Source organism: Lathamus discolor, chromosome 6 (genome assembly GCF_037157495.1).
Source record: "Lathamus discolor isolate bLatDis1 chromosome 6, bLatDis1.hap1, whole genome shotgun sequence".
Classification (NCBI taxonomy): Eukaryota; Metazoa; Chordata; class Aves; order Psittaciformes; family Psittacidae; genus Lathamus; species Lathamus discolor.
In genome coordinates, this window is record NC_088889.1 from 73,085,561 (window position 1) to 73,101,096 (window position 15,536).

A 15,536-nucleotide genomic window follows, 5' to 3' on the forward strand; every position below is an offset into this window, starting at 1 on the left:
TATCCATTAAACTGCTCATAGTCCACTGCTTCTTACAGCAGGGTGTGAAAAGGACAGGCCAAGAATCCCACTTGTTCCCAGTAAACCTGACACCTTCACGGGCTTTTCTGAAGTCATAAAACATTTGCTGGCCAGTGCAACTGGGCTGAATAGAACCAAAATTTGTCTGCATGGCTGGGGCTTGTAAGTTCTAGAATACGTAGCTTCTATTAAAAGGTAATTCATAATCATTCTGTATTTTATAATGGCAGAAGAGCACAGAAAAGTTTCATGAATTATTTTATCAACAAACTTTACATACTCCTGCTCTGTAAACTTTCACTCTTTCAGATCCCATACACTGTATCTGTCAGCTTGTGCTGGTTCTGGCTGGGAAACAGTTAACTTTCTTCATAGGAGCTAGTATGGACTGCATTTTGGATTTGTGGTGGAAATGGTTTTGACCACACAGGGACATTTTAGTTACTGCTAAGCAGCGCTTACACAGCACCAAGAGCTGTTCTTCTCCTAACCCCATCAGTGGCTAAGGGTCCACAAAGACTTGGGAGGAGACACAGCCAGGACAGCCAACCTCAGCTGACACAAGGAATATTCCAGACCATATGGTGTCATGCTCAGCCCATAAAGCTGGGGGAAGAAAAGAAGGAGAGGGACACTGGAAATGATGGCATTTGTCTTCAGAAGTCACCATTACACATGATGGAAGCATGCTCTCTTGGAGGTGACTGATCGCTTCCTGCGATAGGAAGTGGTGAAGGAATTCCTTGTTTTGCTTTGCTTGTGCATGTGGCTTTTGCTTTACTCATTAAACTGCGTTTATCCACCCCATGAGTTTTCTCACTGTTGCTCTGCCGATTCTCTCCCCCATTCAACTATGGGGAGTGAGAGGTTTTGAGGGGCTGAGCTGTGTCTGCGGTTAAATTACAGCACATGCCAGTGTCTTATGCCAGTGTCTTTTGCCAGTGTCTGAGACTAATGCCTCAGAGTTCTTCTGGACTGTAAACTGCAGTATTGACATGCATTGTTCTCCAAGACTCAAAGTACTAATGAATTTACAATAACTCTAAAGCAAATTAACACATACCAGTGTTAATACAGTTAAATTCATAAGTGGAAGTACCTCATTCCCCTGGTGTTACATTACCTGAGCGTACTCATCGGGACTGAGGTACTAATGGTGTGACCTCTTGAAATGAATTTTCATGAACACTCACCTGAAGAGCTGGAAGCAGCACCAGGAGAAAAAGTCTTGTTGTTGCGAAGGCCAGATTGACTTCGTGCACAACCCGGACTCCTGGTGCTGATGGCAATCACCTTCCCTGGAGGAGTTAGCGACTGCTCCTCCTGAGCAGGCTTTATAGGTGACGTGGCAATGGAACTCATCTCAGGCATCTGAAAATGCACACACATGACATGAATACTATCTGCTGCTGCAACAAATACACCACTAAACTCATCCTACTTAGGAAGCTAAAAAAACCAAACCATAATCTGACAGACTACGGTATCTTTAAGCACTCTAACCAGTACCTCCAGGTGTGTGCGGTGGGCAGCTGAAATTCCTTCCTGTGCATTTAGCAGTGTTAAATGAGATTGGTTTAGTATCATTAATTTACATTACAAGGGGATAACATTCAACAAACTTCATGCAGTGCTCGAAAATGTGGATAAAAGAAAAAAAAGAAGGTAATGATACAGATTTGTCAGTAATGGAAAAGGTGGTGGGTTTAGTACAGCACAAAAACAATTTTCATAACCATCACCATCCAGAGGGCTCCTCTGGGCGGAAGGAGACCTGGACAAAGACATTTTGCTCTTAATTCTAGTCAAGCAGAGACCAATAGTTTTGATTTTTTTTCCATTCCTTCTCCTATTCACACTGTAATACAGCAATAACAAGAGACACATGGCAAGGTGCTTTACTAATTTTCCAGGCTATCCAGTTACTTCATTAAATTGTTCAAGTGCTTTTCTAGAAAGTGTTCCCCTTGTAAGGAATCTGTGTGCAATCACAGGTACAAAATCACCACCTACACCTGACTGCAGCACCTTTTGCTACAGTTTGTTGTAATGTTTATTTAAAGAATGAGCCTTAGCACACTTGGCCATTTTGGCTTTGCTAGGTATTAGCTTCAGAAAATAGCAGGGATGTGGACAATCAACCCTCCTCTGCTGTCATACAGTGAGTATGACGTGGTGGTTAACAAATCAAAGGTTACACTACCTTTTTCTTACTGGAAAGCACAATATGGTACGTAGCTGAGAGAGCCCCTGGATTTTTCAGTAGCACAATGATACTTTAAGACACTAAGAGCACTAAAAGGATAGCAAAACACTTGCAAATAAGAACTGATGGGTTTTCCTCCTCTCCAATCCCTCTCCCTGCTCAGTCTAAGGAGATGCCCTTCTTTCTGGTTTGCGATTGTCAAATCATGTCACCCCTGGCTGCCACATGTCGCCAGAAGTAAAAGCAGATGCCAAAAGAGGAGACATTGTCACAGATCTATGAGATGTCAGACCAAAGGGCACATAATGACAGGACAAGGGGGAATGGCTTTAACCTAACAGAGGGGAGACCAAGATAAGATCTTATGTGGAAGACCTTCCCTGTGAGCGTGGTGAAGCCCTGGCACAGGTTGCCCAGAGAAGCTGTGGCTGCCCCATCCATGCAGTGTTCAAGGCCACGTTGGATGGGGCTTGGAGCAACGTGGTCTAGTGGAAGGTGTCGCTGCCCATGGCAGGGGGTTGGAACTGAATGAGCTTTAAGGCTCCTTCCAACCCAAACCATTCCATAAGTCTATGAAAAGTCTTTACAGTTTATACAAGTCTGTATCTGAGCGAAGATGGTTCTGAATTGTCATCACCATCATTATTATACTTTATTTCAATTACTAACCTGTTCTTATCTCAACCCACAGCTTTTTACCTTAATTTTTCCCCTGATTCTCCTTCCCACCACACCTGGAACAAGGTGGGTGGGTGGGTGGGAGCAGCTGGGGTTAAATCACAACAACCAGCAAAGGAAGATCAAAGAACTAGGTGTGCCTGGGAGTAGTTGTATATTTGCATCATCTTCTAGAATAGGATGCAAATGGAATCTTTCACTCACCACACCTCCATCACAGGCATTCAGCCAGATATGCTGAACTTTCACTAGACCATGCTGCTCCAAGCCCTGTCCAACCTGGTCCTGAACACTGCCAGGGATGGGGCAGCCACAGCTTCTCTGGGCACCCTGTGCCAGGGCCTCACCACCCTCACAGGGAAGGGCTTCTGCCTAAGATCTATCTCAGCCTCCCCTCTGTCCGGTTAAAGCCATTCCCCCTTGTCCTGTCCCGACAGGCCCTTGTCCAAAGCCCCTCTCCAGGTTTCTTGTAGCCCCTTTAGGCACTGGAAGCTGCTCTCAAGTCTCCCCAGAGCCTTCTTTTCTCCAGACCTTAAACACTGGTTACAACACACAAGGAGGAAAACAAGTTCCTTCTCAGTTGTCTGTCTGAGGAAGAAGATACTTTTCTGGGTCTGATAAGCAACTGTCCTAGAGTCACAAAACTTTTACAAAAGCTGCTGTGGCAGGCATAGTTATAGTTGCTATGCTAGCCCAAAGAAATAAATTCTTTTTACACACTCAGTGTAACTTGAACTACATAAACAGTGAAAATTAAGAGCTGCAGTTTTCACGTGGGATATTAATCTCATCGAGGCTCCCTTTGTCATCTAGGATCCATTTCCCACAAAACCTTGGACCAGATTATCTTCAAAGGTTCCTTCCATCCTGGGCTATTCTGTGGCTCTATGAACCTGAGAGAGAATAGAAAGCCCCTACCCCATGACTGATCTTTTCAGGAGTCACACCAAACGTTCATTGTAATACCACTGAGATTCAGAGGAAACCAGAACCTAAAGGTCACGTAAAAAGCAAATGCAGCATATTGAGCGAACGTCCACTCTGTAGTAAGTGGGCTGTGGTCTGGTTGGGTTTTTTGTTTGTTTTGGTTTGGGTTTCTTTGTGTTAGTTTGCTTTTTTCCAAAAACAGGAATCTTCAAAGATCTTGACAAGACTGATCACTGACTTACCATGAAAACATGACTGGGCAACTGCTCCCCAGGTAAATTAAGAGCTTAGCAACCAGTGGATGAATGAGTGTTACTTACTGGTTTGGGATTGACTTCAGTAGAGATGAGTTTTAAAAGGCAGTTCAGGAGTCTCTGCTTGTGAAAGGTTGGACATGCAGGAGCAGCACTTGATTCAGATGTTTGCTCCCTAGCATCCTGGGTTTCTGGCTCCAAGACAGCCAACCAATCATATTCCAGCTGCAATTTGTTCGGTTTGCCCATCATGAGGTAGACTTCAGCCAGTGTAAGGCTCTCGGAAGTTCTTAGACTCCATCCTTCTTCTCTAACCTGTTGAGAAAGCCGGCTTGGATCATCCTTGAGAGACTTTGTACTAGATTGTCCCTGAGGTGGAGGTGGAAAAGAGGATCCCAGCTTCTCTTGAGAATCCTCCATGACTGTATCTGTTATATCCTTGGTACAAGCATCAAGTTGCTGGCCCTGGCTGTGGCTAGCTTGAGTGTCATATCTGGATGGGCCACTGCTGGGTGAAGCCACACCACCTCTCGGTAGCTGTGAACAGGAGTCAGATATCTCTGTGCTCCTCCTGCCTGGAAAAGCCCCAGTAGAAGTATCACCAGCTGCTGGAGTAGAGTCTTTCCCATGCAGTCTGTCTGTGCAAGAACATTTCTCTGGGATGATCAGGTCCTGACAGGACTTCATGTATCGTGGGAATGGATCAAGCAGAGAGAGTTCCTCCACATCAGGAATCTTACTGCAAGCACAAGCTGTGCTGCATGATGGTAGCATAGTTCCTTGGTCACTCGCCAGGGCCTCCCTGCCCTCCACACAGAAGGCCACTGAGCTCAGCTTTTCATGCTTCCCTCCTGGATCTTGAAGTCCAGAAGGCATTTTTTGGAGGGAATTAGTGATGCTAAGATTTGAGGTTGTTTCTTCCACCAGGCCAGGCTCTGGAGCACCATCTTCAGTACTTGCAGAAAGTTCAGCTACAGTCTGAGAGGTTCTGCTTGACTCTATAGTGCTCTCTGCCCTTCCAACACCCTTACCTTCTGTTCCCCGTGGGTATTTTAGCTGTCCCCTCGCTGTCCCCTGACCACTTTGTATGCCTAGGATTTGTGCAGGGGGGAGTAAATGAGAGTCTTTTGTGTTTTGTTTGCATTTGCCAGTTTCCTGCCAATGCACTGTGCAGAAAGCCTTGGAGTGGACCACTCTGGCTACCCCAGGCAGCGGAGTGAGTGTACAATTCTCTCCTGGAAAGAGATGGAGCATCACTTTCTCTTCTGAGAAGCTGCCCCTTGTTTCTGAGTCTCTGGAGTCTTGAAGCTGCCGTTCTTCTAGTGTTTTACGCTAAAAGAGATGTGTCAAAGAATAGAACAATCACCTGCCCTCTCCAAACAAGCACCTGGGCACCTATTTTGCAAGTTAAAAAAGTGGGAAAAAAAAAATAAAAATAGTAGCTGCTCAGTGACATGTTCTCTATTCAGCATAGCTATCAAGATTCTCTGATCAAAAATTAAGTCCTTTTGTTGTGATAAAGACTACAATGAAGACTTGATACAGACACAAACTAAATCTCTGTTACAGACAAAATTACTTCACACACCATTGTAATTAAAAAAAAAAATAAATAAATAAAATCTTATCCCACTATCAAGCCCAAACAGAACCAAGCAGAAAAGCCCAGTGTCACTGCACAGCAAACCAGACTCCCCTCCTGTGCAGTAACCTCCATCTGACACATTTGATACCGTTCTAAGTTCGAAGTGCTACACTGGTACTTCTTCCAGCCTCATAAATTAAAAAACAGAGAAAGGATACAATACGCACTTCATGGAGAGCCCACTTCTGCTTCAGGAACTCAATAAGGCTGGACACCTTCCGATGTAACTCCACAATCATCCTGCATGCAAGATTAACAAAGCAAGGGAACAGAAGAAATGTCAGCTGAAGTTCAAACCAGAGCCTGGAAGCTAGAATGGGAATTCAGGAAAGAAACTGACATTCTGGAATACAAGCCCAGAGAACACACTCACCGCTTCCAAACTCCACAAAAAAATCCAACAAAAAAAAGAAAACAACACCACATTTTATGCCACAACTTTAAAATCTGCGTAACTCACAACTGAGAAAGATCTAAAAGCCTATCAGATAAATCTGATTGCCATGATTCAAGATACTAGTTTCTCCAGATGGAAGAAGACAGGAAAAGATGGTGAGATTTCGTTGAATTGCAGAGGTGTAAGCAAGGCACAAAGCTACCACATGGAGTACAGAAAAAAAGAGAAAAAGGGGCACCAAAACACCCCAAACATTTAATATTGGCTCTCACAACAATTTACAAAATAAACCTAATGCTAACAACTTTCATCCTCCTCTCTGTGTGATCTTTGCTCTTTACACTGAAGTCCTCAATCAACACCACAGAGGCCTCGTGTTTTCTGCTCTGAGTTTTGGACAAGATGTAAGTACAAGATGAGCAGTCATTGATGACAAACAACAGCATCAACTATATTTTGCAGGGTAGAGATTATACTACAAATACTTTCCTTTCTGCTAGTCTCAACTGAACCACTGAGTCTTGGTGTAGGCACCTCTATCGTTTTCCTTTCCTGTGTCTTTGTCTCATGGTACATTCAATGCAAATTTTAGCAGAATCAGCGCTGCTTTTCTCCAGTTCACTTGCACTCTGCTCTGGCAACTGAGTGTAAGTAGCACAAAGGAAATCTATCTCCAACTCTCATTACTCAGAAGATATAAAGAACAATGGCAATATGATTTGCAAGTCTGTTTGTAACAATTGTGTGTTCTGGTTGCACAAAGCCTTCAGGACAACTACATTTAGGCAAACTGCATTCTCAAAGTTGAACTGCCCTGTTGACAAAGAGAACCCTGAAGAGAGAGGAAGCAGCTAGAATGCTTCCCTATTCTGAGCACCACCATCAGTTCCTCATTACCTAAGCCGTGGATTCTGGGCAAGACTCTGTACTCGTGCCCACGCATGATTATTTCGTGGCTGCAACTCCACAGGGACCTTGAGAGGCAAACGTACTGGCTTCTGGTCCTCTTCATCACTAACACCTGAGGGAGATGAAGTACAAAGAGCATGGGTCTAAGTGAAGACAACACACTCAGAACACTACACTCAGTTACATATTAAAAAAAGTGTCACAGACATCAGCATCACCTCCAGACAACCAAGGCAGCTCAGATCCACCAGTGGAGCCTGCTTCCCTAGACTGCCCCCTGTTCCAGTATGATTTTCTTTTTCCCTGGACACTGCAGGAGACTCCAGTACCACTGCAATACACTGGTACTGGAGCTTCCAGTTGAACCAGCAGTGTGAAAATCAGGTGACTGGAAACTTTGAACAAGTACACTATTTCAGACTTTAAAACTGCACTGATTCTGCCTACTGGGGGGAAGGAAAGAAAAAATAATCTAAAAAAAAAATCACATACAGTTGAACTGGAGAAGGTAAAACAAAAAAAGTCAAAAATGCTCAATGATAAAAAACATACTAATGCTTATTCACGGGCACAGGGGACTAAACTACATATAGCAAAAGCACAACTGGTAGACCAGTAGCAATTTCATCTGGTGTAACTACTTCCTTTTCAGTTTAGCTAGTGACATACTCCAACACTAAGAGCTGGGTGGGTCCTAAAGTTATTGGGATTATACAAGCGAACAGGCTAAGTAGGACAAGAGGGACATATCCCTTACACAAATGGGAAATAGCTCAAATCCTCCCTGCCAGTGCCAGACACATCGGAACAGTCCTACTCTTTCATTTTCTTCTGCTCATCTGTTAAAACCATTACATGTCCCAGCATCTCTTACTCACCATCTGGATCACAGAGTTTCTTCAAAGCCCTGCACATTGGAGCTTTGATACGAAGGTTTCTGCCTTTGTAACGAACAGTCGTAGCCCTGAATATATTGAAAGAGAAGTACTTACAAGCACTGTTAATGAAAGTTTGTGAATATAAACATGACAGGGACACAGAGCCAAATATGATAGCAGCTACATGAATAACCAAATGGAAGGGTTTGCAGTGCAGATTCACAAGAGCATTCAATCTTTTCTATCACCTTCCTTTTAATTCTAGAAATGCTACTCTTGTGACCCTCCTCTTCCAAACCTTCAAGAAACACAGAGCTGCCTGCTCAGGCCTGCTATTTAAAAAGCAGTCCAGAAGAATTATGTTACTTCAGTTCAACAGTACCCTTAGAGACAGCTTCCTCCTAAAAGACAAGTGAGTTTGCTTTAGTCTTCTCTTTATACTCCAGACTCTTTATTATGGAAAGAAAAAGTCTGAAGTTTCTGACGCGTTTTCCACTGGAGTACTAACACCACATACATGGCAAAAATTAGGTCTAAGAGCTTGTGCTGGAATCTGAACGAAGTAACTTCTACAGTACGATTTCACTAGCTTTTAGCTTCAATACCACATAATTAGCTATAAAAGACCCTTAAAAGCAAGAGGACATGTTTTGGATTTGCACAGTGGAACTATCTGATTTCTTCACTCACTCAACCCTGTCTTCTTCCTAGAGGCTTAGAAGGCAGACATTGAGACCAAAGTCACTGATGGCTGTATTTACTACCTAATACTTCAAGCAGTAAGATCAACATAGAATCAACAGGATTGAACACAAGTTCTTGCAAGTGAAATGAAAGAAATTATGGGAGATATTCCTACAGCAGGATCTTACTTTTTTCCTATGCTGTAAGGAAGACAACATCAGGAAGAAAGAGCACCTGTCTACACTGCTAACAGGAAAATTCACAAAAGGGCAGCAGAAGTGAACCCAGACCTAAGTCTGAGATGACCACACTTGAAAAATGTGCTAGGTACTGGAAAAAGAGCTGCTTACAGAGAGGGGGAATCACAGAACTGTAACATCCCTGAACAAAGTGGAAAGTTCAACCTAGTGGGATATATGTGATATGTTTGCTTGTATGAGATGTGAGGCTGCCCTCCTTGTGCTAGGGGATTAATTCAGAAGGTGCAGACATCCAGATGCTAACAAAGATGTAAACTGCCTCCCTGCAGAGTTTGCTCCTCTTGGACTGACAAGGTTTACCCACCAAATGGGGTAAAGATGCAGGAGAAAAAGGGAAGCAGAAATGTGTCTCCCACCTGGAAGACAAAAAGCTTCTGCAAGAGTTTCGAACTGCCCAAGAATGTTAATATTACGTACACTGTCATTCTTGGTTAGAAGATGAGCATTAATATTTTCATATGCAAAGACAACTGCTTTCAAAACGATTTGTTACAAGACTGGCTTTAGAATAAACACACAGACTTCATAGAATTCATTGGTCCTCATTAACAATTAATTAGAAGTAAGGCCTTAATCATGCCAAGGGCTAGACTGATGCTCCAGCTAGCTAAAAGTCATCAGCCTCATTAATTATGGTTTAATCTATTTGGATGACACAGTATTAGAAAGGCTCTCCAGTACAACACAGAGAACAATGACTGCTCATACATGAACTCCAGAGATGCTCAGGACACAGGGTAAAAAGGGTCATCCTGAGCCCATTTTAAATGGTAACTCCAAGTTAAAGAGGTAATTTGCTTTAAGAATAATTTCTTTATATGGAAAGACTTACTGCTAAGATTGTCTTTAATGTACAAAACCCAAGCCAAATGGCAATTTCTCTTCTAATTCAAAACTAACAGGAAAACAAACAAGTGATTTCATAAATAATTATACCCAAGCTCTGCACCATAGCAGCACACTGCGCAAGTGCATCCCCCAGGAGAGGAAAGGTTAATAAACTGTATGGAACTCATTTGGAAACTCAGTTTCTGAACAACAGAAAGGCGCAATCGCAACTCTCCATTTTATATAAGGTAAAGGCAAAACATCAGCAACTGCTGAGTGGGCAAACTCCTTCTCCTGTTGACAATAAACTTCGCTTCACCAATAATGTATCTGCTACAATGAAACAGCATGAAAGCACAAATGCTAAAAGTAAAAAAGGGTCTGCAGAAGACAGAAAATAGAACTATTTTCAAATTGCTTTACAAGACACGCTTAGGACAAACCAATGCCTGCTGAGTGATGCCTGACTAATGGTCACACCACTTCAAATAGTATCCTTTCAAAGAGATTTCACACAAGTTATGATAGTACAGCAGCTTCTAGCCCCTTCCATATTCCCAAAGTAAACTGCCAAGACTGAACCCCACAATCCCATAACTTTTGTTGAAGAGAATACTCATAGGGAAGAGTATTCACATGGGAAAGAGAGAAAAAACAGCATACAAAACAAACAAAGAATGGAAAAGGTCAAACTGCAGCTCTAAAGTAAGAAATGCCTCCTAGACCCTGGATGACCAACTCAACAGTCAAGCTGCTGAACAACCTGGTTTTAAGAGTTTCAGGAATAAGTTCTTACTTACCCAGCTTGAATGAGCTCATTGAGTTTTACTGCATTCTTGTCATCCATACCTTGAGACAACAGAGTGAATTAGGATTTGAAGTGATACAGTCATGGCCTTTTTAGTGCTCAGATCAGTTTTCAAGCTATTACATTTTATGCTCACATAGGATTAATGTGCATAAATACGCTATTACACACACATGCTGAAAAGTTTCTATTTTCATAATGTGCAAGCTTTACATGATCCTTGCCAGAAAAACTGCATTTTACTCATGGATTAAATAACCCTAGCTTGGGTGCTGGGCATTAATACAGCATATTACATAATATAGTCATCTTGGGTTGCTGGGCATTAATCTGACACTGCAATATTAAGAAGAGAAGCTTCCTCATCTTCCTGCTCAATCACTGTTGCTAAGGCAGCACAGTGTACTGAAAGAGCATTGAGCCCTCAGTGTTGAATGTGATAAAGTGAATAAAAACAATAGAAAACAAGTGCAATTCTTTTACACTTTTACATTTTTAAATGGACATAATGGGAACTTGATTTATAGTTTCTATTATAGTCAGGCCCAAATCTGCTTACCAAACAATTAACCTCCCTCTAGCAATGCTGAAAGTATTCACGATACATTTGTGTGTCTTGGCAGCTCTATGTAGGTTATATCAGTTTCTGGGAAGATGGAATTAGATGAATATCACAAGAGGAAGGGGGAAGAGGAGAGGTGGGAGAGGGGAACAAACCACTTTCACCAACTGCATCTCTGCTCTGGAGAAAGGCTGAGAGAGCTGGGCTTGTTCAGCCTGAAGAGGACGCTCCTTAAGCAGAGACCTTAGAGCACCTTTCAGCACCTAAAGGTGCTACAAGAAACCTGGAGAGGGGCTTTGGACAAGGGGCTGGAGAGACAGGACAACGGGGAATGGCTTTAATCTAACAGAGAGGAGATTGAGTTGAGATCTTAGGCAGAAGCACTTCCCTGTGAGGGTGGTGAAGCCCTGGCACAGGGTGCCCAGAGAAGCTGTGGCTGCCCCATTCATGCAGTGTTCAAGGCCAGGTTGGATGGGGCTTGGAGCAACCTGGTCTAGTGGAAGGTGTCCCTGCCCATGGCAGGGGGTTGGAACTGGATGAGCTTTAGGGTCCCTTTCAATCCAAAACATTCTATGATTCTATGATAAAAGATGTCTTCCATTCTTTCCTTTTCGCCTACTATTTTCTAATATTTCATTTGCTTTCTGTACATCATGTGCTTCTGTAAATCCTTTTCCAGTGATTTCTAACATTTGATTTGCTTTTTTATCTGCCACCAAGTTCTGAGATCATTTACACATCTAATTGCTTTGTTTTCAACACTAAAACAGAGAGAACCTGAGCTGCACACATTTTTACCTGTCATCTGCGGGTATTACATGCAGTGTATCCCACAGATAGCAAAGCTAAAGAAATCTTTTAAAGAAAACGGAGACTAATTCAACACACTAAAAAGGTCTTTAAAAATACAAATACATTTAATGAAAAGATACAACAAATCACAGCAATAGAATACAATGACCGCAAACTCTGAGTAACTCAAAAGTGAAACTGTATTAGACACTGTCAGCTTCAAGGGTAGTCACTTCCGATTCTACCATGTAATAACAATTTTAAGTCATTCATACTCACATCCCCCAATCTTTTTCCTCAGTTCCCCATAGCAGATTAAGCCATAAAGCTCCAAAGAGGATTTTTTCAGCCCTTGAGAAAACACTGGAAAGCAGAAAAGGTGGAAGTGAGATGCAGACTGCAGATACCCATACACAGCTACACTGCAGATACCCATTTCAACACTGAACATGAGATTATTTGTATTTTCAATGAGACAAACATCTTATACAAGATCAGACTGAGTTCTGTTTCAAGAAACACCATAATGAGACAAGTTCACCAATTTCCTTTCGGTGACTTAAATATCTGGGAAATGCAACATCTTTTAGATTACAGGAAAAAAAAAAAAAGCTGCTTCTCTAGGATTTAAACAAATATGCAACAATTCAATCTGCAAGATAAAGCTAATTTATAATAAAGCTAACTCTGGCATCACTTAACTGTTTATGATTTTTAAGGGAGATGCCCAGATGCCCCCACAAAAATGCATACAGAATTCTTTCTTCTATGAAAATTAAGAAGCAGGTGTGAATTTTCCAGAAAACAAAAAATGTTTCTGTGCATGAGTTCACTGTAGAGATTTAATGACTTCCAAAAACCTTCCAGGATTTTTTCCTCCTTTCTCACCAACACAGATGATGTGGACATTATTATTGCTAACAGATCTAAATGTCTACAACAGTGCGGAAAGACAGTCTTGTGGTTTACAAAACCAAATTAGTTAGTTAGTTAGGTTAGAATAGTCATTCTTATCTGTTCATCGAGAACTCAGTTCTCTGACTTGCAGACTCATTTAATCTCAAAATCCAGGTACACATATTACTACTAATACTAAGGTTAACCAAGTTCTTGACCTTACAGGTATAGATATAGAACTTCACATTATCCAGAAAACAGATTAAGTTTCCTCATGACATTCTCTTTTTTTTTTTAAGTTCTTCCATACTGTGTTTGCTGTAACATCTGTTTTTAAACAAAATGCTAATGGATTCTTTCATCTTACAATACTGCCTTGCTTTAAATAAGACCTCCAAAATTCACGTTCTGACAGGTGTTTTACGTGTGTAAGTCCTCCTTTAGATCCCAGTCCACCTGTATCTCAGGAACAGACAAAACCATTTCATTAAAGAGACTATATCATACACTATCTTTCCGCTCCTTCAGCTTTTTTCAAGCCATCTCTATCTCTCATTAATGAGTTCTTTTTAACTGGAGAGGCTCTGGCCACAAATCACATAGATGAATTTATTACCCCAACTTTGGCTGATGTTAGAGAGTTGTATCAAGATCAGAAAATTCAACCACCATGAAACTGCCATGATTTATGCAACTTGGAATACAGCATCTGAAGTATAGGAAAGCCCTGGAGATCTTTACTTGGTCAACAAGCTAACAAGAAAACTGACATTCTTCGTACCTTAAAAATCAAAAGAACTGGATCTCAGTAAAATCTGTTCACTCTGAAATACACGTCTTTAACCCATTATTCAGATGAGGCTACCCACAAACTGACTTGACTTCTCACTGCCCATTATTGAATAGGACAAATTTGATAAAAATCCATTATCAGTGATCATACATTAGTATTATTGTTACAAAACACCATTAGCAGTACTTATGACTTCCAAATTTTGTTTTCCTGGGGAAGAACACAAGAGGGGAATATGGCAGTGGGAATCCTAAATTACTGAACCAATCATAGAACTTAAGGCTTATTTAAAGTGTGAGCAAATATTTCAACAATTACACTTGTATCAGACATTTTTATTTTTTTTAACTTCTACTGTCCCTCTAGAAGTGCAAAGTAGGGCTGAAGTCAATTTGCTCAATGAAGTCATGCCTGACTAACATTTAGGCAGCTGTCCTCAAAAGTGGGTTCCTGAGGGGGAAAAAACCCTGTATTCCCTTGAACCTGGCTTGTCCCCAGTATTAATGGTAGGATCAGTGTTTATTGTGCTGTGGTGTATTCATATAAAAGCAGCGATACAAATACCAGTTTTTGCAAAGCATTTTCCAAAGCCCATGAAGTATGGCCACACTGACGAGAACAACATGAACACAACATGTTCACAGACATCCTATTCAGTACTCATTTTCTGATCTCCAGCATTCCTGCTCTCCATGATGGCACTGAAAAGCAGGACTTAACCCTCATGAGGCTGTGAGCTCTACGCTAAGCCCATGTCATTGCATACTCACCATTATCAAAGTCAATGTACTTGGAGATCTTGTGCCAGGTGCGGTAGTAGAAGTGGCGGACCTGTTCCTTATTCTTCACCATGCTTGCAGGTTTGCCCTTCTTCTTGTATTTCAGAGCAATGTTGTTCTGGATAGCCTCAAAGTCCTTCCCATGCTAAATAATAAATAAAACAAATACAAATACTCAAAACCAAACTTGTGTCTTGCCATAAGACAATAAAAACAATGACTTCAGGGGTTCTTCTTGGGAAATCAGATTTTCAAGGTCATCAACAAAATCTTGGGTATCAAAACTCAACAGCAAAAGAATGACAGTGATATCCTTTATTTTATATAAAGTGCATTTCAGATGCCAAATTAATTATTTTCCAATTTTTTGCACTGTTTCAAAATAAAAACTGTAAGTTGCTAGCAAACTTTAAAAAAAACAAACAACCCAAACAACTTCACTCAGAAATGTGCTGAGCAGCAGGACTGAAAATCCCAACTCTCTCCCTCAGATTTCTTTACTTTCCTCTGCACTTTCCCTCCTTCCTCCATTTCTAACTAGGGTGAATGAAAAGCCTGTAATATATAACAGCTTAACTTTAATTTACAGTAAATTTCATGTTCCAGTCATTAGAAATGTAAAATCTGAGTTTCAAATAATGCAGGAAAATAGTCTTCTTTTTTTTTTTTTTTTCCAATAAAAATTTCTATCAGAAAACACAATTTTACACTGTAGGTCAGTCCAAAATTTATTCTCAGGGTAAAACCAACACACTCAAGTGTCCCTCTAAATTAATTAATTCCTGTAAAATCACTGGAGTTCGAAAGAGGAAAATTTTATTTTATATATAGCATCACTGTCCTCCTGCTATCGCAAAATTTCTTCGTATTCAAAAGCGGTTGGAACTGATTCAAACACAAAGTGTGAGAACCTCTTTTAAAAGGTAGTAACACAAAATTATTGGGAATGGGGGACCAAATTTTGGGATGGAGTCCCAAATCCACGTTAGGGAAAAAAGTCGTAAGTTTTGAGTGATGAAGTGATTTAAAAATTACATGATTACCAGGAACATCACTACAAGTCAGAGGAGGTAAAGAGAGAAAACAGTGGTTTAAAAGTGTTCACTTTTTCCACACAACACATGTGTAAATCATGCCTACCACTAAAAAATGTAAGAAGATCCACACGTGCAGAAAAACCCTCACCAGCACTGCTTTTGTTTTCCCCTTTAGTACGTA

At 41.2% G+C, this 15,536-nt stretch overlaps 1 protein-coding gene across 4 annotated transcripts in view; it reads right to left on the reverse strand.

Annotated features, from left to right (window-relative positions):
- Positions 1-15,536, reverse strand: part of CRAMP1 (cramped chromatin regulator homolog 1) — a 50,130-nt gene that overhangs the window by 17,097 nt on the left and 17,497 nt on the right. For all 4 annotated transcript variants that reach the window (XM_065683546.1, XM_065683547.1, XM_065683545.1 and 1 more), the window contains exons 4-11: positions 14,310-14,463; positions 12,129-12,212; positions 10,488-10,536; positions 7,916-8,001; positions 7,026-7,149; positions 5,890-5,971; positions 4,153-5,418; positions 1,215-1,392 (exon numbers count right to left, since the gene is read on the reverse strand). In XM_065683546.1, coding sequence (XP_065539618.1) covers positions 1,215-1,392; positions 4,153-5,418; positions 5,890-5,971; positions 7,026-7,149; positions 7,916-8,001; positions 10,488-10,536; positions 12,129-12,212; positions 14,310-14,463 — 2,023 coding nt within the window. The remainder of the gene's footprint in view (positions 1-1,214; positions 1,393-4,152; positions 5,419-5,889; positions 5,972-7,025; positions 7,150-7,915; positions 8,002-10,487; positions 10,537-12,128; positions 12,213-14,309; positions 14,464-15,536) is intronic.